The sequence below is a fragment of the Excalfactoria chinensis genome, chromosome 13, assembly GCF_039878825.1.
Source record: "Excalfactoria chinensis isolate bCotChi1 chromosome 13, bCotChi1.hap2, whole genome shotgun sequence".
Lineage (NCBI taxonomy): Eukaryota > Metazoa > Chordata > Aves > Galliformes > Phasianidae > Excalfactoria > Excalfactoria chinensis.
Window position 1 is genome coordinate 10,885,753 of NC_092837.1, and position 25,155 is coordinate 10,910,907.

At 43.0% G+C, this 25,155-nt stretch overlaps 1 protein-coding gene across 5 annotated transcripts in view; it reads left to right on the forward strand.

Annotated features, from left to right (window-relative positions):
* The window catches only part of CSNK1A1 (casein kinase 1 alpha 1), a 32,749-nt gene extending 13,023 nt beyond the window's left edge, over nt 1–19,726 (forward strand). Inside the window, exons 5-11 of one of the 5 annotated variants that reach the window (XM_072348686.1) lie at nt 2,099–2,182; nt 5,460–5,599; nt 8,366–8,444; nt 9,427–9,501; nt 10,454–10,560; nt 11,347–11,495; nt 17,019–19,726. In XM_072348686.1, the coding sequence (XP_072204787.1) occupies nt 2,099–2,182; nt 5,460–5,599; nt 8,366–8,444; nt 9,427–9,501; nt 10,454–10,560; nt 11,347–11,495; nt 17,019–17,026 (642 nt within the window). In that variant the 3' untranslated portion in view covers nt 17,027–19,726. Of the gene's footprint in view, nt 1–2,098; nt 2,183–5,459; nt 5,600–8,365; nt 8,445–9,426; nt 9,502–10,453; nt 10,561–11,346; nt 11,501–17,018 lie in introns of those variants that run through there. The other 4 variants (XM_072348688.1, XM_072348690.1, XM_072348689.1 and 1 more) reach the window with 4 other exon arrangements.
* Nucleotides 19,727–25,155: the final 5,429 nt, after the last annotated feature.

Consider the following 25,155-nt stretch of genomic DNA (forward strand, 5'->3'; position numbering starts at 1 on the left):
AAGTCAAATCTTTGACTTTTGGGATGACTTCCTGGGATGAAAAGTGTTTGTGCCAACGTGGGAGCTCCTGACCTACCAGTCATCAGGGCAGTAAGACTTGCAGTGACAGACTGGTAAAGAGGACTCTTCAGCCATCAGAACTGTGGATGTGACTCTAGTAGTCAACATGTAGATCAATCGTCTCTATTAATAAATGAATTTATGCTAATATGTGAATGAAAAACTTGAATTGTAGAGTACCTGAATGTATTGTACAACAAAAAACTGCTCTTCATTTAGTTTGTGAAGAAAAGAGGGGTGGGGGTGGGAGGTGGGCTGAAATTGATGCACTGTTTGGATGGTTGAAGAGACTCAGAAGTGCATGTTTGCAGATGTGGGGGGGGAAAAAAGTTTTCTTCTACATGAGGCTTTATTTTATTTTTAGTCTTGAGTAAAATATGCTTAATCCGGCAATTTGTATGTTGAGCTCGGGCAGACAGGCAGCATTGGCAATGCATTAAGCATGCTGTTTAATAGAAATTAACTTCAGGACAAATGTACACGATCAAGCTGTTTATTGGAAGCAAGATTCCCACTTATTTTCTATATATGCCGTTAGAGAATGTTTAATCTCCTTAGGCACTACTAGTGTTTAAAATGTTTACCTTTGTTTGCCTGTATGAATGCCAACTTCAGAGCCACGAACACTAGAAGGGGAAAATGTATTAACATCAGGTAACAGCTCTTGTCTGAAGAGGTGCAATGCACTGAATGTTTAGATGCAACCGTTGTTGGAAAAGCTTGTAAGCCTAATTGAAAGGCAGTCTTTATGTAATCCTTTTGCTATTAAACTTTGCTCATTCCCAAGTTTCATACTTTCACTCTGTAGAGCTCTGTTTTTCTCTGCTGTGTCAAGCAGTTAGGCTCCTTAATTTTCTGACAAAACTTGGAGTAAAAATAGCTTTTCTTTTTTTTTTTTTTTTTTTTTCCTAGTTTTAGTTTCTGATTTCCAGTTGTTCTTTTTGGGCCATTTATCTGTACTTTTGCAGTTACGCTAGGTTAGCATTGCTGTGCTTTGTTTCATCTTCATTGGATTAATGGCCTAGAAGACACTGCTGTGCTTACTTTAGTGGAAGAACACATTAGATTTGTATCAGCTGGGAAAAAAATGCCAGTAAACCGTTATTTTTCTTCTTTTCCCATTAGTATAGTAGTTAGAGCTGTGCAGCCTTATGGTGGTAAATACTTCCTGTGAGCTGTGAGTATGGGCCTTGTTAGAGATGCAGGTTTTTAGGGATCGGAGAAGTACTGGAGAGAAACGCAAATTGACAGGTTGACATGAGCAAAATGAGGAACGAGTTGGTTAAGTTTAGCACTTAGGTGTTCTATCTAGGGACCAATTGCCACCACAGCATTCGCTCCTTTTTGTAGTAAAGGACAGTTCAGGGTTTTTTAAAGCTGACTGTACAGTACCTAAATTAAGATGAGCCACGAATACAAGAATAGCATGGCAATCTTGTTCCAGTAGCTTCCTGTCAGTTATATTAAAAACATATACATTCAAATTTCAATTTGGTGATTGGGAGAAATTTTGCTCCCACCTTAAAAGGTGAAATTTCAGCTCTGCTAGAAATAAGCCCTGCATGCTTATGAAAGTAAACTTTAAGGTGACTAAATGCCTTCTACCTCTTCCTTACTGAAGATTTACTTTTTCTAAATGTCTTTTGGGGGAAGGGCAGTTTGTGGAACCAAAGGATGCTTTTGTAAGCAAAACTTCAATTTCCTTTTTTAATAGAGCCAAATGTCACCATTGTTATCCCTGGCCAAGGCAGTGCCATTTTGGAGCGGCTCGCAGTTGAAATTTACCCTGCCATATCTTTTAAATTTTCTCCATACAAAAACATAAATTAAAAAAAAAAAAAAAAAAAAAAACAAACAAACAAACAAACAAAAAAAACCCAACAGAGCTATTGGAAAGCTACAGTGCTTGGTGGAAGAAGGATGGCATTTGGCTACCCTGTTCTTTCTCAAACGCCTCGGTGTTGCCTGTCTGCGCCGGCCATTGTTGCAATGTAAGCAATACTGTTTGATGCACTGCCACCCTCTATTGTTTGTTCAGTGTTTAGAATCTCCAGTGGGGAAGAGGAAAAGAAGCATGACTGTTAGTACTTCTCAGGACCCATCTTTCTCAGGATTAAACCAGGTCTGAACTGTCTCCTATTCCAACCTCAACCCCAAATTCATGTGCTTTATTTTTTGTTTTGTTTTCGTTTTGTTTTCTTTATTTTTTTTTAATCTGGAGAATGTAGATCTCGCAAAAGCACCTCTTATGTTGGCATTATTCAGACATACTTGGCAAACATGTAACATTACTAAGATGTTTCCCTGTGGCGCTTGTTTAAATTGTGGAATTATTTCTAAACTTGGTTTTAAAAAGGGCTAAATGTATGTGCTTGGTTTCAGATGCAGAAGCAGATTTCATTTCTGTCCTTTAGAACTGAAAGGCGAGGTCTTGGATGTGTGAAAGAGCAGCATGCCATCCCAGTGAAATAGCAGGGCTTCTGTGTAGGTGTCTGCTTGCCTTCCCATAGGGTTCCTGTAGCATCTTCACCCACGTGAACGAGTTCTGCTGTCGTGTCAACCAGACTTTTTCCCATACCATTTTTCTTCAAAATCTTTCCAAACTGTGTGATAAGGACTCTCATATTTTCATCTATTGTGCTTATAAAATTAAATTATTCTGATGCCTTGAAGAAGTGTCTAGTGCTAAATGTAGTACTCTTGACTCTTAAGAAGATGAATTGGAAGCACATCAAGACATATGCCTCTTCCTAGCAGAACAGCTGGAAATTGCTGAATGTGTCATAGCTGAGGAGTTTGGCCGAATAACTCAGCCCATAGTTTTCCACAATAAGTCTTCAAGTATTAAATCCCAGCCAGCTCGCTGCTGTATGCAGGCATAGACTTCAGTTGTCTGCTTCTGAAACTCACTTATCAGTTGAAGCAGAGACTTTGATCTACTTTTGTCATTGCTCTTGGCAGAAATCTTGCCCTACTTTTCTAGTTCCCTACTGATCATGCTGTAAGCTGAGCTAAGGTGGCATGAGGTTATCTATGGGAAAACTTCTTTGCTGGCTGGCATTGGTGTGTTCTGTATTCATCCAAATAAATCTATATCTAACAAGTGTCCCTTGTTTTGAGATTGACTTCACTCCTTCACCTTCAACCCATCTAGAATGGGGAATACAGTGTGAGCCTGAGCTAGGGAATAGCAAAATCTTCCCCAGAGAGGTCAGTGTTGCCAAATAGTCTCTAATAACTCCACTAATGTGTAAAGCAGAACTGCATTACAAAAGTGATTCTACTTTATACGTATATGTCTTTAAAGAGGGCTACCCATAATGCTTAAGAGAATGTGTGACTACCTTGTTCAGATCTAATATTCAGAGACTGTAGCAGCTGTGCAAGGGACAGCATCACTTAGTTTACTTCTCTGACCCTTGAGGGAAGTAATCTTAAAATCTGCTGAACAAAGAATGGAACACCAGCTCTTGGCATGTTAGAGGTGTGCTTTCAATGTTGCCTATATTGATTCACAAACCGTGACTTTGTCCCTTTGTGGCATTAATTAATGGCTAGAACCCCAGGATTCCAGAAAGACTGTAAAGGCTTCGAATCACTTTGCGTGTAATTAAATTTGTATTGAAAAGATTCTGTGGGTGTAATGTTCAGTTTCCTTCCTTCTCTAGGCATAGTGTTTTACTTCAGCTAATTGGCAAAGGCCTTGCAAAGTAGCTGCTGCAAACTGTACATCAGAGACTCGTGAGATCTTAGGCCTTTCATCAGAAAATGCAAGATAGCCTCTGAGATCAAGCTTTGCCTTTGCACTGTAGTAATCACATACAAGCTTTATGCTGTTTGCTTGGGAGTTTAGCATCCATATTGCTCGTTTCCTTGTAGCTTGAGAACATCTTCACGCTCATTTAGCTGTAGTGGTAGTTATTTGCTGTCTGGTAGCTGTACTGGGTGCAACAAAAAAAAGACCCTCACTTTTCCCAAGCTGTCGTCTGACCTATGGAGTTCATTTTTAACGTCTGTTTGAACTTCTCTTGCTCAGAGCATTCTGGGCCTTCAGCATGAGTTTCCATAGAACTGTTTGTAAAAAGCAGATGAAGAGGAACGTTGTACGTAAGTCATGGTACAGCTTCAGCTCTAACTTCAGCCATTTAAAGAGGCTTTTAGCTTTTTCTTTTTGTCCTGTGTAGACAGCTACAGTTAGAAAAAGCTTCAGCCAGTATTTTAAAAGGTGCCATTCAGACTCTTCTTGTTGTCTTGCAATTTTCCATGTTGAATGTTTAAGTCATCCCAGTGCCAGTGTACGACAGTGACCTGTTTCGTTCTTGAGTGCAGATACAACCACACAGGAATCCCTGTACTTGTTTGCACTGAAAGTGGTATCTTTTGTTGTTCATCTTTAAGGTGATGCCAAACAGGTTTTTACTGAGAACTTCTCAATCGGTATCTCTCCATCATCTTCCTTCCCCTGCTTACCTCTTCAGCATTCACTAATTTACAGGGGTTGTAGTCCCTGATCCCTTGTCGTTAATCCAGCATTGAAATCTGCTCAGCCAGATGATGAGTAGCTTGAAGACCAACTGCTAGAGTTTGAAATGTTCCTGATGTATTTCTGTCTCAGCTTTTTATTTGCCTGGTCCTGAAATCTTGTCGCACAAAGGTGCTGTCTATATTAACACGTGGATAGGCTGGCTGTTAGCACACTAATTAGAACGCACTCACTTGTTGCTAAATACCAAGTCATTGAGCAAGCTTGATTATTAGAAATCTAAATTGGATTCCATGCACTAGGCTCTAGCTTCCTGCCTGTATTAATTTCATCAGCAAGAGTTTCATGCTGCTGCTGCTTCATGTCTTCTAGTAGTCTTGCAAAGGGCGTGTCGTTGAAAGCAACATGTCTTGTTTCCTGCTGAAGGTTTTGGCCAAATGCTCTGCAAAATGGCCAGTGTTCTTCACAGTACATAGAAAAGAATACAGGATGTGCATCATTTGCATTAAGCTGCTGAGCTGCCATTAATTCTCTGTACGTGTAAAATGCTCCAGTGAGACTTGGTTTTCCTGACATACACTGATGCACAGTTAGTTCTTCTACATTGTGCACTGCAGTTGTCGAGTTAATGTGACACAAACTATAATAGTAACAAAGTAAATGCAGAACTAAACTAGAGCTGCTGAGTAGCGCAGTCTAATCTATTCCACTGAATTGAAAAAAGGCTTAAACTAATTCACTGTGAAGTTTTTGAACTTGTAGTTAAAGCTAGTTGTGACTGCACTGTTACTTTGCTTCCTCGTAACTGTAGGCTGTTATGTTGTGTGGATGTCCTAAAGTGTAGCTAGTGCCTAGTGAAACTGGTTGGGGATTCTTTGTGTACAAGTATAACGTGTTTTCGTTTTTCTTTTCTAAGTTATTCCTTATTGACTTTGGTTTGGCCAAAAAGTACCGGGACAACAGGACAAGGCAACACATACCGTATAGAGAAGACAAAAATCTCACTGGCACAGCTCGATACGCCAGTATCAACGCACATCTTGGCATTGAGCAGAGGTGAGTTCAAAGTGATTGCAGCCCCGAAGAGCACAGCGGTAAGGTGATCTTATTTGTAAGCTTCTGATATTTCTAAACTAATTTTGCATGGAAAAGTGTGTATATCCCTTTGCAGGGTTTTTTTTCCTCTTGACTCCTTGTGCAAAGATAGGAAACCAAAGCACCTAATTTGCTTCTTGGAGGGATGCTCTCTTGCTAGCTCTTTTTTTTTCAGGACAGTCTATACTGTTGTCTCTTCACAGAAATAACTGTGCATTTCTCTGATTGTGTTATTGCCTGTCAGTGCCACTGTTGACTCACTTGAGATATGCAGTTCTGTTACCAGAAGGAGTTGTCTGATGCTGATGTTCTCTGACTTCCCATTAATTATCAAACTATTTTTTGTCCTTTTGCCTACAAGCAAGGCTTTATGATCACACTACTACTCCACACATGCTATGTGTCAGTTTCTGCTGTGCTCTGCTCTACATAGCAGTAGTTGCAGCACTACATGTATGTATATGTGTATGTATACATTTTATCTTTTAAACCACTTTTATATTGTCTGGATGAAAAAGTATTACTGAATTCTGGCAGCATGCAAATAGAGATAGCACTGTAAGTTCTTTGCAAGGCCCTTGTGAGGTATGAAAGAACGACTCAGATCTGTTCTTGTGTACCTAAGTTTTACGCGACAGTGCAATATCATGGCTTTACTCTGTGATGCTGAGGATTCTTACTCAAAAATTTCATGGATGTTGGTGCCAATGATCTTGCATTTAATCAAGATGTTACCTTAAACCTTAAAAAAAAATTCCATATTCCATCTCTGCTTTCATTAGTGTTCTTTAAGAGTACTTGATGGTCTGTCAGATCACTGTTTAAGCTTACATGACGTGTGGGTCAGGTAGTGTAAATGACAGGCGTTATTTCTGAATTAAATAGATTTTGCAGAACTTTGGCTATTCTTGTAAGAGAAGTCATGCTGGCCTTCACAGTGAAGGGAGAGAACTGCAAAAACTTCCTGCTGTTGCATTTGTTTGGAGGTCTTGTACCATTCTCTGCTGGTATTGGAAATTCTGGTATAATTAGAAATGCAGTTTGGTCCATGCCAGTTTGTTAAATTGCCTCTATCAATCTAACAGTGAAGCAAACAGATAACACATTACTGTAATCAGGAGGAACCAGGTCTGAAGCATATGGCAGAGTGCTCCAACTGTTAGTGCTATAGTTACAGAACATGTTTTCCTATATGTAGTAACAACTGTTCCTAAGGAGCTGTTTGCAGTGTTCTGTTTCTTGTTACAGTAATGGAGAGTATCATCCTGTTTTCCAAATCCTGAAAATAATTTTTACTATGGTACATCCAAATGTAATGTTTCCATTGAAGATTTCATAAATTTTTCCCACTTAAAAAAAATCATGAAATTAAACATTAAAGAATGAACCAGGTGAGGGAAAGAAGCCATTAATCTCCTGACTGGTCATGAATCTGCCACTGCTTCCTCAGAAAATTTAGTCCTATGTCATGACCTCATAGCAGTTTTCTGGGTTGTGCTGATGATTAAAATACACAAATCTAATAGAACTGGAGTTTCACGGGCAGGGTTGTGGTCTTAGTATCAGTTCTCATCCCTCTGACCTTGACTGTGGTTTCATGTTACAGCTGAGATGACTTGAGTGCTAGCTCCTGTCGAGGGGAGGGAATCAGTCTTCCAGCCTTCAACCCTGACCACAGCTAGTGCCCTTTGTAGTGCGGTGGATTAAGGAGACAAGCTGATTCTCTTCTGCAGTAACTCCCTGTATAATTCCCCAAGGGGTCAAAGAGATACAAGCACAGGTAGACAGGCTGCTTTGGGTAAAACTGGTGGTTATATCGGCTAGGCCTTAAAATGAAGCTTCAGCTATTGCTTCTTTCCTCTGGTACCAAGACTTGGAGGTAGAACTGTCTGGGTTCTTGTGATTTTTTTCTCACTTCAAGGAAGCTCTTCTACCCTCATCCATATGTATAATCTTGTTAGCACTCCCACTCTCTAAGCCTTTTACTCCCTTGTGACGATAGGAGGTGTGTAGTCTTTCCTGCTGTTGTCTAAATGCTTTTCTTGCAGCAGCTATACTTGTCAGTTTCTGTTTAGAAGGAAACTAGGAGAAAAATAAGGGTTTTGTTGGGGTTCTTTTTTGTTGTTGTTTCTTCTCTTCAGGTAGATGTCAGCTGCACAGTGGCAGTCACAGGAAAAATCTGTCTGCTACAGCTGGGAAGAGGCAGCTTTGCCAAGAGGAAAAAATCATGGAATGCTTTTTCCACTTCACTGAACTGAACTAAGCTTAGTAATCATGAAAGCTGTGTAGCAAAGTATGGTGTTCATGTGGCTGAAGCATGGATTAGGAGCATATGCAGTACAGAGAACATTTGAGGCCTTTTACATGAAATTGTGTGCTGATTCTCAGTAAAGTCTATGGATGGTTAACTTAAGAGTTCTTTGGCTGTACTGAAGTAGGGAGAATGCAAGGAAGCACCTCTCTGATTGATGTCTGCACCTTTCTGAATATCACTTGTTCTGATATTAAGGAGATGACTGTGTTAGTTTGCTGAAACAAAAATGAGAAAAAGGAGTTATGCCCTTTGTAAATACATGGCTCTTTGGGCAGGGGTGTTCATTATTGGGCACAGACCGATGCGCTGATGGCTCCTTTATTTTTGTTTTTACTTTTGCAACGATTTCACTGCTTGGAATAAAGTTGAAATGCTGAAATGTGTAATTCAGGGTATTCTTTCCCTTTCAACAGTCGCCGAGATGACATGGAGTCTCTAGGCTATGTATTGATGTACTTCAACAGAACCAGTCTGCCTTGGCAAGGATTAAAGGTAGGTAATGTTGTTTTCCCTCTTGAGCCTTGTGCACTTTTCTTTTGCCTATTTGGGATCCATGGTTTTGCTTCCTGTTCTGGTCCGGTTGCTGTATATAATGTTCATTTCCAGTTCAGCAAAGTAGCTTTTCTTGAGGCATGGTATTTATAGAATATAGAAGGAAAAAGGTTCTGCCTACTTCTTGTACAGCAGGCAACATGTGTATTGTTTGACTCTCCTAACAGTTATGCTAAACAATAGCTTACGTCAGCTTTACAAATCATTATTGTCCTGTCCAAGGCTGAGACCCTGTTTGGGAAGTAGAAAATAACATCTTTAGTGGCTTTCTGAATTGCTGTGCATGGTTAAGTTTTTATACCTTCAGTCTAGTTTATGGCACAACAAAATGATTGTCAGCTGAAACCTACTTGTTTCAAATATTATTACGTGTGGTGGTAGCCAAGTGCAAGCGTGGCAGATATTTCTTGTTTCTGTTATATACACTTCAATGACTTGTATCCATGCTTTAATCATTTTTTTCCTCCATATGAGAGTTGTGTAACTCAAGTAGTGTTGCAGCTGCAGATGTTAGCTTTCTAAAGGCAGGCATCTTGTGAAACACAGGAATTCTTCAGCTGCGCTAATGACTGTGTATTGAAGCAGGCAGAACTTTGAATGGGGTACTGAGTGAGAATTAATGTAACTTTACCAAATAGATGTGCTAGTCTGGCCTGTTCAGCACACAAAAGCAGTAGCTGGAAGTACACGAGCTATGCCATGTGAGGGAAGCATTAGACTGCAACAAATGGTATTAAACTGTGTCCAAATCTTAATACCAGATTGACCTTCATTCTCTTTGCAGTAAGTGTGTGGGACTTGGAGATTTCACATAAAATACTTAGGGCTGACCAAAGGGTTTTTTGTCTTTTTTTTTTGCTACTGTCCTTGTTAATCCAGTGTTGCACAATATCTCTTATATTGTGACCCACATGTTCCACAGGCTGCAACAAAGAAGCAAAAGTATGAAAAGATTAGTGAAAAGAAAATGTCCACTCCTGTTGAGGTTTTGTGTAAGGTAAGAGTTTCCAAATGATGTCATACCGTGAGATGGAAGATCTTTTATTTCTTGTTTTTAAAAGTAGAGCCAATGTATTAATTTCACACAGCATTTGCTACTGAATAATACTTCTCTGGCAGTCAATAAATGCCTTGTTTGGCCACCCAACAAGAACATCAGTTTGTAGAACAGGGCAGGCATTCTCTGCTGTTTCTTGGGATAGGTCCTGCCACCACGATTCCAGTTGTTAGAGACCATCAGCTGTGCAAGTTTTCCCTCTCTCTGGAGAGACTTATCCATTTCTTAAACTTCTACAGCTAATATTCAGCACTAACCCTCTTGGATAAATAAAAACAAGGCAGATGTGTATAGGCTGCCTTTACCTGCTTGGTTGTCCTCTCTATCTCAAGTGCAGCCCATAGTAGAATTGGTTGTCAGTGGTCTTTAGAGCTGTGTCACAGAACAGTGGTTTTCCAGTGCTTTTATTTGTGTCTTAAGAGTTCTCTTGGGCTGTACCAGCCACACGCTGGCTAACAAAGGTCCTTGAGAACAACTGGTTTTTGCACATCAGAATGATGCCAAGTCTTGAGAACTACTGAACTGTTGCACACTATCTTTTCTTTCTTGTAGTATAGCGTTATATATTTACAGTTACCTACTCAAATGTGTACTTTAACACATTTTAAATTTAGAAATACATAACAGAGCTCAGAATCTTTGAAAGAGGTTGAGGCCTTCATGATTCAAGTCTTCACGCTTACTGGTGGTAGATGTCCTTTAGTATGTTCAATCAGGTTATCAAGAAAATAGTGTGGTCTTTTAAGAGCAATGACTAGGATTACATATTTCAGAGTTCTGGTCAATAATCTTCAGCCAGTTTCTGTTATAGATGTGGTGTTTTTGCCTTTTGTAGAATTGTATGAAGCCCTTTGTTCCAAGTCATGGCTTGATTAACACTATTGATTTACAGGGATTCCCTGCAGAATTTGCCATGTATCTGAACTACTGTCGTGGCCTGCGTTTTGAAGAGGCACCAGATTACATGTATCTGAGGCAATTATTCCGTATTCTTTTCAGGTCAGTCTCAAAGTGGAGTAGAGGAATTTAGTCAGTAACTACACTGGAACTTGCACTTCAGAAAGCTGCAGTGCCTGCTGGAGGGAGTTCTGGGACTTTATTCTTTGAGAGTTGGAATGTGCAATGTTTATGTAATGAAGGAAAAGATTCTTTTTCTTAAGAGTTGTGCGTTCTTGCCACTACTGCTGGAGAGTTGAGCCTGTGCTTCAAAATCTGTTGCAAATGGATTGAGAAGCTGGCCCCTTCATACAACTGTTTCACAGTCAGTGATGGGAATAGCAGCAGTATCCAGGAGATACAGAATCTCAAAGGAGAGGAATAGTGCTGTTTCCTTGAGTTTGCTAGAGAATCGACAACTTGAACCCAAGCTTGCAGGGAATAGTGTCTGCAAAAGGAGGAGCTGGTACCGATGTTTTAAGAGTCTCCAAGCTTCTAGAATTAAAAGAAATTGTATTTGCTAAATTTGGGTTTTATGATACTGCAGTTCCTTATGGAACTATATATGCATTAAAAGTCTGAGAATCACAGTTCAGGCAAAGCAATAATGTGGGTTGCTGCTTGAGCAAATGGAGACTCTTGCATAAACAAAGAAGAAAATGCTGCTTGATGATATTTGGGCTTACTTCGAGAATCCATTTAAGTTAGCAGTCTTGTTGTATATCATTCATAATCTCCAAAGCAGCTTACAAGAAGAATTAATCTCCAGTTATGAGTTTTCAACAAAGACACCTACATTACCAGTAAGGTGGTTACGATGTTGTAGTAAAGCATTTCACTCTTTTCTAGGACCTTGAACCACCAATATGACTACACATTCGACTGGACAATGTTAAAGCAGAAAGCAGCACAGCAGGCAGCCTCTTCCAGTGGGCAGGGGCAGCAGGCCCAAACCCCCACAGGCAAGCAAACTGACAAATCCAAGAGTAACATGAAAGGTTAGTAGCCAAGAACCAAGTGACGTTACAGGAAAAAAAAAATTACACTAATTTGGACAATGTTGGCAATTTAAGTGTTAGATCAAGGAGGTGGTTAAAAATATATATTTGGCTGTTAATTGAAAAAGCAAAAACAAAAAGACGTCCTTGGAGAATTTGACTACTAACTTTATACCAAAATGTCCTTGTTCTTCATATCATTTCTTCTGGGGATGTTGGGTCATTTTAACCACTGCATCTTTTGCTCCCGCATTAACCACTTTCCAAAAACAAGGAACTGACTTGGTGTTGGGAATGGGACATTTTTATTAATTTATTTTTATTTTTATATATATATATATATACATATATTTATATATGTATAAATATATAATACAATCCAAAATCCTAGACCTAACACTTCTTGAAGGATAATTCTCATCAACTAGACAAGGATCTAGAGACTTTGGGTTCTACTCTGTTCCAGCTGTTGTAGAGCGGTGGGTTTGGTGCTGTTCTGTATGCCTCAAACATCACAAACAGAAAATTGTGAACAATCTGGCTTCCTCCAGTGGGTTTACACGGAGACATTTGATCCACAGTTAAAGGGAAGGACCAGTGAGCTCAAAATGTCTTGCCTAAATTGAGGAATAACCCTGAACTGCTGTGGACTGCCACGTCACAATTTTCTAAAGTACATGGATGGTTTGGGTGGGTTTTCAGGTTTCTTGACTATTTTTAATGTTTCTAGGTTATGGTTTCAAGGGGAAATGTTGCGTAATGTTCAAGATATGGTTATGTAAAAGCTAAAAAATTAAGTTCTGAAGAGGCATTTAGAATTTCTTAGACATATTACAGGCTTTTTTTTTAAGTTCCTCTACCAGTGTTTGTCTAGTAAGCCACTAGAATGAAATACTGCTACAGCTATTACAGCTGGTTTTAGCATGAAACTGATTCTTTGGAAAGAGGTTTGGATAAAATTGAAGTCATGGGGTTGATCACATAGAGAGACCAGGTTCAAGTTGTGTCCTGAGATGTTGCTACTGCTTGCTGCCCTCCAGTACATTCTTGTCTGGACTAATTTTTATTATGTATTTTTATGTATGTAGTTATTAGTCCAACATGGTAGACTTAGTTGTCAAATAAAAGCAGAAGAGTTCACAGAGGACTTCTCATAACATTATTTTTCATGTATTATGGCAGCATTCAAACCTTACCAGGTAGCCTGAATCAAAATAACTATCCAGAGGTGTAACTTTTCACCCTTCTGAGTTGAAGTAAAATAACCTGCTGATCTTTCCAAGACCCAATCTCAAATTTTCTTGAATTAAAAAGAGGATTGGTAAGATATGATGTCAGACTCCCTGGTTTGTTGGAGCAGACAGGTGTTACAACATTGAAAGCTATGAGCCAGTTCCCTTGGTTGAAACTGTGGTATGTAGCTGACTCGGTGATAACGCACCAGGCGTAAATTATTTCCTGAAACAGGAAGCTGTGGTTGGAGTTCGGAACCCAGTGCAGGAGCCAGTCCTATTCAGTGCATGGAAAGGTTGGTTACTACAGCAGGAAGAAGTAATATGAGTAAAAATGCACACTCTTCCCGACAACTGTTCTTTACAGTGAAGGTTTTGCAGGTTGTGATGATCTGTGAACCAACACTGTCTTGATTTTTCAAGTTTCGTATGCATTTGAAATGCTATTTTGATGGTGAAGTATTGTAACGTTTAATGTGCTAATTGCCTGGCTCAGGAGTTATCTGGTCAACTGCTACACCGTAAGTAGAGACTGTAATCATTATCTGCTTCCACTTCCTAATAATAAGTTAATGGCAGAATGCAAAGCTGCAGTTAAGTGATGAGCATGAATAACAAGCAGTCATATGACTGAACCCTGAGACCATTTCTGTTCCTTGATGGACCTTTCCCATTGTGAGCTGTCCTTGGGTCCTGAGCCCTGTGGAAGAAATGTTTTCCTGGTAGAATTTTGTTGGCTCTTGGCATAGCAGCCTCTTAGTTGAGCAATTCCTCCCTCTTCCATTATGAAGAAAAGATCCACGATCCTTAGATTGATCAAGCTGTAATGTTGCTAAAGCACTAAAGTCATGCATGTGAACATCTGAAGACGTTCCAGCTTCTTAAAATGGATAGCTTAATCTCAAAGTAAATCAAAGTAAAAATATTAGCTTACAAAAATCATCCATGCCATTTTTGGGGGCGAATATTGCCTGTTAATAAAGATCTGGAGCCAGCTAAACTCAAGCAGGAAGTTGCATGACTCATACATTGCTGTCACAAAGTTAAATGAAATAATACATGGTTATTTTTCTCCGATACTCAGTTAAATTCTCCCATAGTTGCTGTAGTAAAGGCTGTCCTGAACTGTCTTAAGGGTGTTTACGATATCAAATTATACCCACTTGGTAAACACATCCAGTTTAACAAGAGTACTGGAAATAGCAATGTATGGGTGCGTTCATTGATTAAAATATGACAGAATGATATGCAAATACTATTGGAGGTGTACATCTTGGGAGTGAAAAATCAAGTTTCAAATGACTTTCATCACTTCTGTTGACAGCGTGTTCATTTGTAGATATCTTTGGCTGTCTGTAACTGTGTTTCAAGTTAAACCATTTCACAGGTTATTTGTGCTGAATGTTCTGCTTGCTTCCAGGTTAGTCCCTTCAGTGGCCTTTAGTATTTTTTTTCCTCCTGTCCCTGTCTTCTGGAACTCTGTGCAGTGTCCTTTGTAACAGCAGGATGAGCTGGTTTTGATCTTGGGAGAGGTGAACTGAACAGTGCTTCCCTGCTGGCTCTGGGAACTTCAGCTCAGTCTCTTGACAGTGCAGTAGTTGAGGTGTGATTTGTAACGATGCTTACAGTCAGCTTCCATCAGACATAAAACTGATTGAAATAGTCATTATCCAGAATAAACTGTCATTCCACTTGAGAGATGTTTTTAATTCACTTCAGTGTAGAGTTGCATAGCCTGTCAAGCAGTCCCATTAGCATTCACTGGATACCTTTGGTCATGGCAGTGTTTCTCAGAACAGACTATTCATTTGATGAGGTTTAGTCAATTGACAACTAAACAATTCTCACTGCTTGTTTCTGCAGGTACCAAATAGTTCTATAGCTACAGGAATATTAAAACAATTTGAGCCCCCCCTTATATACTGTTGGGATCATGAAAGTCTGGGGTAGCACCCAAGATAGATGAGATCTGAGCTGGCCATACATAACTTATCTACATAGTGGTAATAGGGCTCACAAGGACCATTATGGGTTGAATCCAGTTCCCTACTGATACTTGCAGAGTTGAGCATTATGCTGCCATGTACCCTAAACTCGAGGTTTTCCAGCTGGAAACAACTTGCCTTGAGTAACTGTCACTGTTGCCTTCCAGGTTTTGGATAAAGTAGTTTAGGAAAGTGGAGAGAGGAGCCATGACCAGCAGGATGAACAGTGAGTGCTCCTAACAGCACTGTGTGTCCTGCTGTGCTGCTCAGTCAGACTGGATTTGGAAATGGTTTCTTTCTAAGTGTGCTGACCACAAAGAACAGCTATTCAACAAATAATCTGGTACATGGGGATACAAACTTCTGGTTTCTTATTTTTGATTCAAAGAAAAGATCCCTGCTGCTCGATGGAACTGGTGCTGAGTGCTTGTCATTGAGAGTCTGAGAGATTTATGCTGAGAAGGCAAGCAGTGTACTTGCTCTGCCTCTGATAGTGTTGTTACTTTGGCCCATACAAATCTGTCTTTTTGAGGTAGCTGAAATGGATCTGTGTTGAACAAAGGCATGGTCTGAGTGACTGAGAGCTATGTATGTAGAGCTTAGATGCTTGTGTGACTATGGAGAAGCCCAGCCCAGATAGCTGTGTTGCATTATCTGCATGGATTTTTCTGCGTATCAGTTGTCAGATCGGAATCTGGAGCATTATAATCTGCCCTACAAAAGTGACTTAATTTTCCAGACTTTTGTACAGTAAAGGCTATTACTCCAAAACAAACAGCAACATCTCCTTTGTTTGTGTATCCTTTGTCCTCAGGATCAAGATCCCATTTCTGTTTGAAACGTCCAGGCTCCTGAGCAGTGAGTCAGTCTGTTTGTTTCCATACGGTGAACACACTCCTTCATTCTTAAGTTAGTTTTGGCTGCTTAGATGGAGAAAGTGGTTCAAGTGATGAATCTGTTCACAGATGAACATGTTACATGGAAAAACAGTGTAAATATCAGTTGTGTGAATCAAGTAAGGGCTGTGAGCAGCTTTATCCCAGTGGAACTAAAGAATCACTGGGGCTTCTGTGAGAATTTGCACTCCAGAATGAATGATTGTTTTGATGCTGCTGCAGGACTTTCCTTCAAGAACTGCTATTGTTGCATAAGGGGAAGTCTGTTATTTCAAGACTAGATTCAGACAAAGCCATTGAATCTCTTCTGAATTACCTGTAACCTATTCTGGGAGGGTTAAAGCTATTTTCTGGTTGTTACCCAGATATATTTTTGATGGGATGTCAGGCCATGTTTAAGGCTTGTTTACATTTGTTTCACTGTTGCTGATAGCACAAGCTGTAGCTGGGGTCAGCTTCAGAGCTTATTCTGAAGACAATTCTGTTGCTAAAAAAAAAGAGCTGTTGCTCAAGGGAATTAACACATTCTGAGCATACAGCGCTGTTTGGAGGGCAGCCACAGTGGAAACTTGCTCAGTAGCCTTCAGTCGAAATTCCTGTTATCTCTTACAGCGCAGCACTGCTACCTGAGTCATCAGAAACGAGTACGTAAGCAGTCTCATGAAGATAAGACTAGCTTAGCTTGCAGTAACTGGTTCTTTGAGATCCGTGCTTGTGTTCGTTTTATTTCCCCTTTCCACAACATATTAAACTTGTCACTTAGAGTTCTGAACTCTTAAACAGTTGTTCTGTATGTCCCCCCTCTGGGTCGCGTTATCAGTTAGACTAGTCCTTCCAAGGGCAGAAGGTATTCTGGCTTTCTAGCTACTATCAAGGTTCTGTTCTGGTTCCCCAGAGCATCGTACATCTGAGTGTGTAGTGAGCACCAGTTACTGGAAGGTAAGTTATTAGTTTTGTTTCCTTCTGTCTGTCTGTCACTGCTGTACTGTGTCTCTGAAGAACACCACTGCAATCAGATGGCAGTTTGACTTTCAAGGATATGAATGTAAGGCATTGCAGACAAGTAGAAAACAATCCTATGAAATTACATCCTGCTTCCTAGTGGCAATAATACATCTTTCAAACTGTTGGTCTGAATTCCTATTTGAGTAATGCGGCATCCAGCTGGTGCCTGAGCTGAGCCCTTGTTCCAGTGCAGCGGTAGGTGCGAGTGAGAGCCATGTGTTTGAGTTAAAGGATGATGGCAAATACTGGTTAAGCTTTGGGAAAGCACATGAAGAACTTGGCAAAATTCGGAGGCGGAACAGCACTTTCCCCTGTGACCATAACTGACGTTTAACTTTCTTACCGTGGAGGCTATTCCTCACTTTCATCCTGTATCAGTAAGTTGCCCTTGTGTTTGTCTTGCAGGTTTCTGAGCATGGAGAGGATGGGACAAAGCAGAGCAGATCGGAGCAGGACTTGTCACTCCCCAAATCCTAGAAATTTAGTTCATACGTACACTTGCCAGTGGCTGTGGGCAACCATTTACTTGGTGTAAAGAACTTAATATCAGTATAAACTGGCTCTGGGCAGCGTCAACGATGCTGCACTTTGAGTTGTAGCAGCTGTAATTGTGAATATTACTGAGATAGTGAAACATGGTGTCCAGTTTTCTATTGCATTTTTTTCAAGTGGAAAAGTTAACTAATGGTTGACACACGAGTGGAGAAAATTGTGCATATGCCAATTTTTGTTACCTTTTTACTTTGAACTACACTGCTTATGAGATCTCATTGTTTTTGGAAGAATGGCATGAACAGTCTTCGGCAACAGTTGTGATAATTGTAAATGCTCACAATTGTGCACACTCTTTTCTGGTTATTCCTCCCTGGGTTTTGAAAGTTGTACACTTAAACATTCTTAAAGTTGTTGGCTTCTATGTGCAACATACCAAGCCAGCTGACATGGTAGTAACCAAAGATTCCAGTTTTTAAGCGTATGAAAGACTCTGCCTGCTTACCTGTGCTAGAAATAACAGCATCTAAAGTGAAGACTTAAGAGAAACTTAGCGACTACTAGATAATCTTTAGGACTCTGCATTAACTCTATAATGTTCTTGGTATAAAAGGAAAAACAGCATATTTGTCACGAAATTTAGTTAACATCTTACAACTGAACCTGTATGTAAGTTGCTTAGATAAATGTAATCACTGTAAACATCTATATGATCTGGGATTTTGTTTTTATTTTGAAGCGGGAGCTTTTTTTTGTTTACAAGTTCATTAAAAACTAAAAACTGTTTCTGTAAGGAAATTATTATTTTTTAATTTGCCTTGTTAATCCAGTTCAAGAGCAATCTGCATTACCCTGGTTTTTCAACCAGGTTTCAAGGCCATTTGTTAAGCAAAAGAAGTCGTATTTTCCTTCCTCAATCGTTTTAGACTTAGTGTTGTAACTCTTCCTCATTTTTGTTTTGAAATACATTTTGTATTTTCTTTTTTTCTCGAGGGGGAAAGGGGCACTTCAGCATTTTTCTAACCTGTTGTTTGAGACCCTCATCCCTCCGTACCGAGATTGGACACTTTTAAAACGAGACGGCATCTTTTGCAGACCCAGTGTTGGCAGCTTCACAAGCGTTGCCACGTCGTGCCCCGGCTGGACTGACTTGTGATCGCTACCGCTGAGAAAAGTTCAGACGGAGTATTTGGATGGTTTTAAACCAAGGCATTTTCTTTTAAGTTCTTGTGAAGTGGGTATGACCGGATTTTACTCTTGTTCTCGGGGACAGCCTCACGCCACGCAGAGTTCACATTGGTTACTGCCCCAGGCTGTCTTCCTTCTCACTCCTATTCTAGCCCAGCTGAAAGACAGAAATAATTTTATTGCTGGTAATTCTTTAACAGTGTAATTTATTCCTTTATAGCATGTCAGAATAAATTAAAAGAAAAAATGTCTGAAAATGCTGCCAGACGCCTATTGTGTAAATGTTGTTTGTATGTTAGCTTTTTAGACAGTTTCCATGCATGTAACAGAGTTTCTGGTCACAATTCATATTTCTACTGTTTAAAAAACAACAACAACAAAAATCTTTTGTTTTGCAAACTGTCTCTTCAAGATCATAATAACTACACTGTGCACTCTGTCATCTTAGCGTTGTAATCTGGATCAAGGCTGCTCACTTGTGCGGTCACTATGCATACTCCCTAGACAAGAAGGATCTGCTCTGAGGAGATGTTAAACCTGAGCTGGAGAGCTGTGTGTGCTAATTAATGCGTGGATAGATGAACTCGGAGTACAGGGAGGTGAAAGTCTGCCAGGCTTCAGAGATACCCGTGCAGCTTTGGAAACCTGTCTGCTGTTTAAGAGCATTCTTTGTTACCTGGGAGGTGAAGGAAATGTAGCTCACTCTTTTGGCTAGGGTGTTTTTAAAGTTCTGAGTATCGCCCCCATCCACTAATGGATGCTTTACAAGCCATGCCTCGTTTGAAGACTGGTATCCTGGTGTCTAGAAGACTATGCTAACTCTTTGTAAGATTTCAGATGTCCAGGCAATACATGTGACAGCATGCACTGGCATAGCTGGAAGACACATCAATGAAACGCCTCCTTGGCAGCTGGTTTCAGAGTGGCTGCTTGGATTTGTTTGGTACCTCTTCTCTTGCTTTGACATACGATGCTCAAAAATGAAATAATTTGCTTTCAGGAGAAGAAATTATTTCCTCTGTTGATTAAACTTACTTAAACTTCTAGGAGGGTTATCAAAGTTTAAGAACAGAACTGTCCTTGAATAAGCACTGTAAGCAAGAACAGCCTGAAATGCTTGGTGTGTCAGAATGCGTTGGTTTGTAGTTCTTGCTATTTGCAAGTCTTGCAATACAGAAGAGCGCGGAGTCCAGTTAGTTCTTAAAGCTTGCTATGTTTAAATAGAGTTTACTTCTACACAGAGGTGTGAGCTGAACCTGTCAGCCCTGTCGTGCTTCGTTGCAGAAAGCCAGCCTTCGCCAGACATGCTGACCAGGATGGCAACCCTTCTCAAAGAGATGCTGTGATGATATTGAACACTCGTTTGCTGTATGATCTATTTGGTTTGTAAGGAAGATTTAAAACTAAAGCATTAAAAACTATGTGGATCTTGACTTTCTGGTTGCAGCTTTGCAAAGGTTTTGTGTTGAGAGGTTTATCTGCTATTCTGATGCAAAGTGAACTACCTGCAAGCAAACTCAGGCCCTTCACAAGTACTTATTTACAACCCTGGCCATAAAGTACAAGAACTACAACCTCCTGCTCCCTGGAAGGTGCTGGAATGTGGAGAACAAAACTAGTCTGTGACCAGCAGGTTCTCAGCCATCTTCTTAAGCTACGTACAGCATTTTAAAGCAATTTATTAACTTCTTTATAGCAATTAACTTCTTTATAGCAACTGAGGCGTTTTAAGGCCACGTTTAAAAGGCTTGCTTAAGTGGGAGGATGGAGTGTTTGCGTGGTGTGCTGATTCACGATTGTTTAACCCATTCAAACCATTTCTCCTTGCAAGCAACCAAAAGCCTCTTTCTTTTCTCCCATGTAAAAGGCACTCAAAGAGTGCTTCAGGTCTCATCTAGCAGTAACATCACCCTTACTGATGAGCAGTGTCCTGCATTGCCTGCTCTGCATAGTGTTGGGTGCTGGTGATAGCAATGAAATCAAACCCTGGCTTCTCACACACAGGCACGCGTGATACCGTGTCAGTCTTTAAAAGCTATTGATGTTCCTGCCTGCTTTGCCAACCCCGTGCAGTGTGTGTGACCCCAGATTTCTAACCTACTGGTTTCCATTGAAATCCACATGTAGAGTCGGGGCTGTTCTTTGTTTCTCAGGCTCACACATTGATTTGTTCTGCCAGTGCATTGTTGTGCTGTTCCCAGGTGTGCTGCTTACAGCTCCCAGCAGCTCGGATGGGGCTTTGTGTGCTGTGCTTTTCCTGAAAGGATGCAGCAGGGCTGGAGGTGCCTAAGGCTGCTGCTTTGGGCAGGAGGTTGGAGTAGATCCCTTCCTGAGGTCCCTTCCAGCCGGGATTCTTTCTGTGATCCTAGGCTGGTTTGTTTTTACATAAGGCTTTAATTTCTCCTGACAGCATTCTTCTAAATAGAAGATTTGTTGCTAGGCCAGCTTCGTCAGCCCATCTGCTCCTTACTTAGTCACAGTGAAATCATCATGATTTCATATCAACTTGATGTCATCATGCAAGTTTATGAGCACTGTAGGCTCCAGACAAAAGGGAAAAGTGGGCTGGGAGGAAGAGCTGTCTGCTCTGAGCACTAATGCCTCTGGAAACATGAGGCAAGGGACGACGCAGAGGAAGTGCCCACCCTCCTAATTGGGCCTGAGTGGAACAACTGCATTCATGCTGCGTTCTAATGTGGAAATTGCTCTTTAATGTAATCCTTATTATCTAGGGCTAAACAGGAAGGGGGCGGAGGGGTGGGGGGTTGTGCAAGGTCTGCGTACAAAGAATAGAGAATGACCGACTGTTGTGCCAGGGCATGGGGATGTTCTAATGGAGCTCCTCAAAACAGGCCGGGGCTGTTTTTCCTCAGCCACAAAGGAGAGGTCGTACGTTAGCAGAAGGCTGTGGCCAAAAGGAGGTCTTGTTCCTCCTGAAGGATCCGCAGTCAGCTCAGCTGCTTTGCAGAGCTCGATACTAAAAGCGTGAATCCTTTTAAGGCTCTAATTTGACTTCCCAAGCAGCTGGCTTTGCTTCATTTCATTCTGAGTCTAAAGGATAGCACGGAAGCGGCAGCAGTAGCATGCAGGAGTGCTATCAGAACTGCAGTGTGCACAAGTTGTGTTCAGAGCCAGCTGCCGGCTTCATTCGCTGCTCCCAGCTCTCCTCCCGGCCATGAAATGATAGCGAGCTTTGAACAGCTTTGCAGACTTGGGCCTTTTTGTGTTGAACGGAAACAAATTGAGATCAGAAGGCCTTCAAGGACTGTGCGTTATCACACGGCATAGACCGGCTTTGAGCCTCCCTTGTTGCTGCCAAAGTCCATGTTGTATGATAAATAAGGGCCTTATCTTTTTATGTTCCTGTAAGTACGGAGCATATGCTTCATTACACACAATTCAGTGTCCCTGCTGAGGTGGGGCAGCAGTCCTGCGTGACTCAGCAGCGCACTGCGGGGCCTTGTGGTCTGCCGGGCCAAGGGCACTAGGAACAAACCTTGCCTTTCCCTTCCTCGTGCCATAAATGAGTCACTGGCGTGTGGCTTTGGTAGATACCAATGCCAAAGGGAAGTGCAGTGGGACTTGTTAGAATGAGGTGGGCAATCCGGTGTGCTCAGCTCAGAACCCTGCAGGGTGTGAGGTTGGTTTCTGCACAGCCTACTCTGCTGTCTAAGTGGCTCTCGCTGCTCTATGGCCTTCTGGTGGTGGTTGCACACCAACTGCTTTTCAGTAGTGTAGGTGAGCTTGGGGCCATGTAGTTGGCTCCTGTATACAGAAGCAGTTGGCCATTGCCTGCCTGCAGCTGCACCAAGCCAGCTGACCTCTGCAATGGTAGATGCAATGCACTTGTCAGATCTTCACGTAGCTGGGGCTTTGCCTGGGCTGAGCACAGAGCAGCAAGCGCTCCGTGCAGGTACAGGGCTGGCAGTGGGGAAGGCAGCATAGAGATCAAGTAGATAAGCGTGGGTCCTCTGAGCTAACAGAAAGTCACTCAGGCAGCAAATGCGGATGAGCACTGCTCTGCCTTGTGCTGAGCTGGTTCTTTCTCCATGGCTGCAGCTGGTGCTGCCGGGACTGTTTGCAGCGGGTGTGTCTGAGCTGGGATCACCTGGTGGGGCCAGCCCTGCTAACGGCTCCAAAAGTATTTGCACAATGAGGGTATATTCATGCACCCTCGGGGCTGGTACGTACATTGTGCAAGTGGAAGGTCAGGAAGCTCCAGTTGCAGGGTTGTTAGAAGAGTAGGCACGGCCAGGAATTCTCAGTGACTCACATCCTGGAAGCACTCTCCTTCCTCCCCGAGACCCTTTTCTTCTGAGGAGGAAAGCAGAGTCCTCCAGCTGGGACCATTCTTCTCTCAGGCCGCACAGGATATATTAATTGATTGCTTTTCTTAGGTGGGTTCGTGCAGAACTGTTGGTAAGGCCTTCCCTGCTTGCGTTTCACCCCAGGTGTGGGAAGGTGCTGTTGTGCTGAGGGTGCCTGACACAGGTTGTTGACTGGCTGGCCCGAAGCTGTTAACAAATCCTATAAACTGATTATGGCTGTAAGTCACTCTGCTGAACGACCTTTCTCCTTAGTGACAGCTCTCTATTGCGTCCCTTGACCTCCCTGGTACCTGGTAGCAGGGCGGCTCCCCGCAGGCTGAGGTTTGCGTCAGTACCACGAATGGCAGCTCTGCTGGAGCCTGGCAGCCGGTTCCCAGAGGGCAGAGCTCAGGCTTGGCAACATGATGTTGATTGGAAGTGGCTTGTTTTTTGCTTCCCGACATGCAAACAGCTCACAGGATCCGAGCCGCGCTGTGCTCAGCCTTTCCTGGTGGAGAGGCTCAGGGCTTGGCAGCTGCCTGCTCCCCACCCATCCCTTAGGGCTGTGTATCAGATGCCCCATCTGCAGCAGCTTCCCTGCCCGCCGCAACCTGCAGCAAGAAGCAAGGAGCAAGCTTAGTTCTTACCGAGCACAATGTGCTGGTTCCTGAGGAGGACACTGTGGGAGGGAGCACGCACTGTGCTGCAGGGGGCTGAGCTCTGGTGCTGGCAGGGCAGTGAGGTGAGAAAGCCACTGTGTATGTGGTTGATGGCTAGGAGCAGTCCTGCTCCTCTAAATAGCTTGCCAGCTGCTGGTGCTTGTTAATGGCGATGAGCTGCGGTCCTTGGGGGAACGCGAGGTGCCTGAGATCTGTGCTGCAAGAGGGGTTTTGTGGGACAGGAAGGAATCTAAGCGACAGGGAGCACTTTCCAGGAAAGAAATGTTTGCGCCCAAATCCCCCGTCTAAGAGGGGAGGGCAGCCTGCCCTGCAGATCATGGCTGCCTTCGTTCTTGCTGCAGTCATCGGGAAACAGGGCTGAAGTCCACATCTCACTCTGCTCAGAGTCGAAGGCTGACCCAGTGCCACGTCAGCTGTCTTGCAGCTGATGGTTGGCGTCTTCGGGGCGTTGCCCTGATCTGGAGACCTGTATGTCCAACCCAGAGCCAGCTCTGAAGCGCTGGGCTAACTAACCTGTGTGCTCCTCCTTCCCCTGCTGCTGGGAGCAGCCAGGTTTGGTGCAGCAGGAGTGGTAGCAGCCCCATTGCAGGAGCTGCAGATCACATGGGATGTGGGCAGAGCTGGGGGCTGTGTGTTCCCTGCCTGCTGCACAGCCAGATGTGTGATGCTTCACACACAGCTTCAGCATGAAGTCTTTCAGAGACCATTTTGCTACCTAATGCAGCTCCGATGGGGAGGGCAGGGCATGGCCCAAAGCCAGCCCTGTAGGAACAGTGTATATGTAAGCACTGTGAGAAGCCATAGGCTTATCCCTGCAGCATGAACGGAGGGGCTGAGCTTTGCTGGTCGGCTGTAAGCATGGGCTGCTCTTCAGCCTAACGCTTGTCCTTATCTTAACACGTGAGATAAACCAAATTCTTCCCTGTGCTGCTGCTTTGTGAGAGCAGAAACGCCCAGGAGGTTGTTCCCAGACTGGGTTTCTCTTCCCCAGCTATAAAACCTTCTAGGGCATTCCTGAAAGCACTCAGAATGGGAGCGAGTTTCTGTCCTGTACCAAACTGACTCTCCTGCTCTGTGCCATGCCCCCCAGCAGCCAGCTCCAGCTCCAGCTCCCTTCATCCCACTTAGCCCAGATTTCTAAGTAGGTCGCTCATTAATTGAGGGCAGATACGGAGCTGCTGTGTTCCTCCTGGGTCTGACGGCCCTGCTGGGAGCTGCAGGGCCAGAGGTGAGAGCGGGGCCTGCTGCAGCCCCAGTGCAGGTCCTGGCTCCAGGTCTGTGCTGTATGAAGCTGGTTAGGGCCGGGCTGGGCTGGCTCTCACCAGCTGCGCAAGGCTGAGCGGCTCACTGCAAGAAACAGGCCCACGCTGCAGGCGCAGTCCTTTCCCTCACCCACCAACCTCTCGATTTGCACAGGGTTGCGGTGCAGATGGGAAACCGTGCTCTGTGTATTCCTATGCTAATTCTGTCTGCTCCCTCCCAGCCAGGCCCTGCAGGAAGCGCCTCATGGCAGCCCTGTGTGTGCAGTGCTGTGCCAGCTGCGGGTGCGGGCCAGGGGACAACTGTGACTGTCACCTCCCCTGAGGGCACGCTGTCACCGCAGCACCCCCAGAGGTGCCCCAGCAGTAAGGGGATGCCCGAGCAGCTGGGCCATGTCCCAGCAGCTGCCTGCCCTGCTTGTGTTTAGTTTCTCCCTCGTCACCATGCAAACAAGGGCAGCGGGGGGGGCCTGGCTGGAGCTCTGCCTGGGCTGCACGTGCCAGGCCCCACACTCAGCCCTCACTGCCAGCTCCGTGGTGACGATTCCAAAGTGGGAGTGTGCGTGAGGGGCTTGGGAGGGGGGAGCAGCACCGTACCATGCAGGTGTGCTTGGAT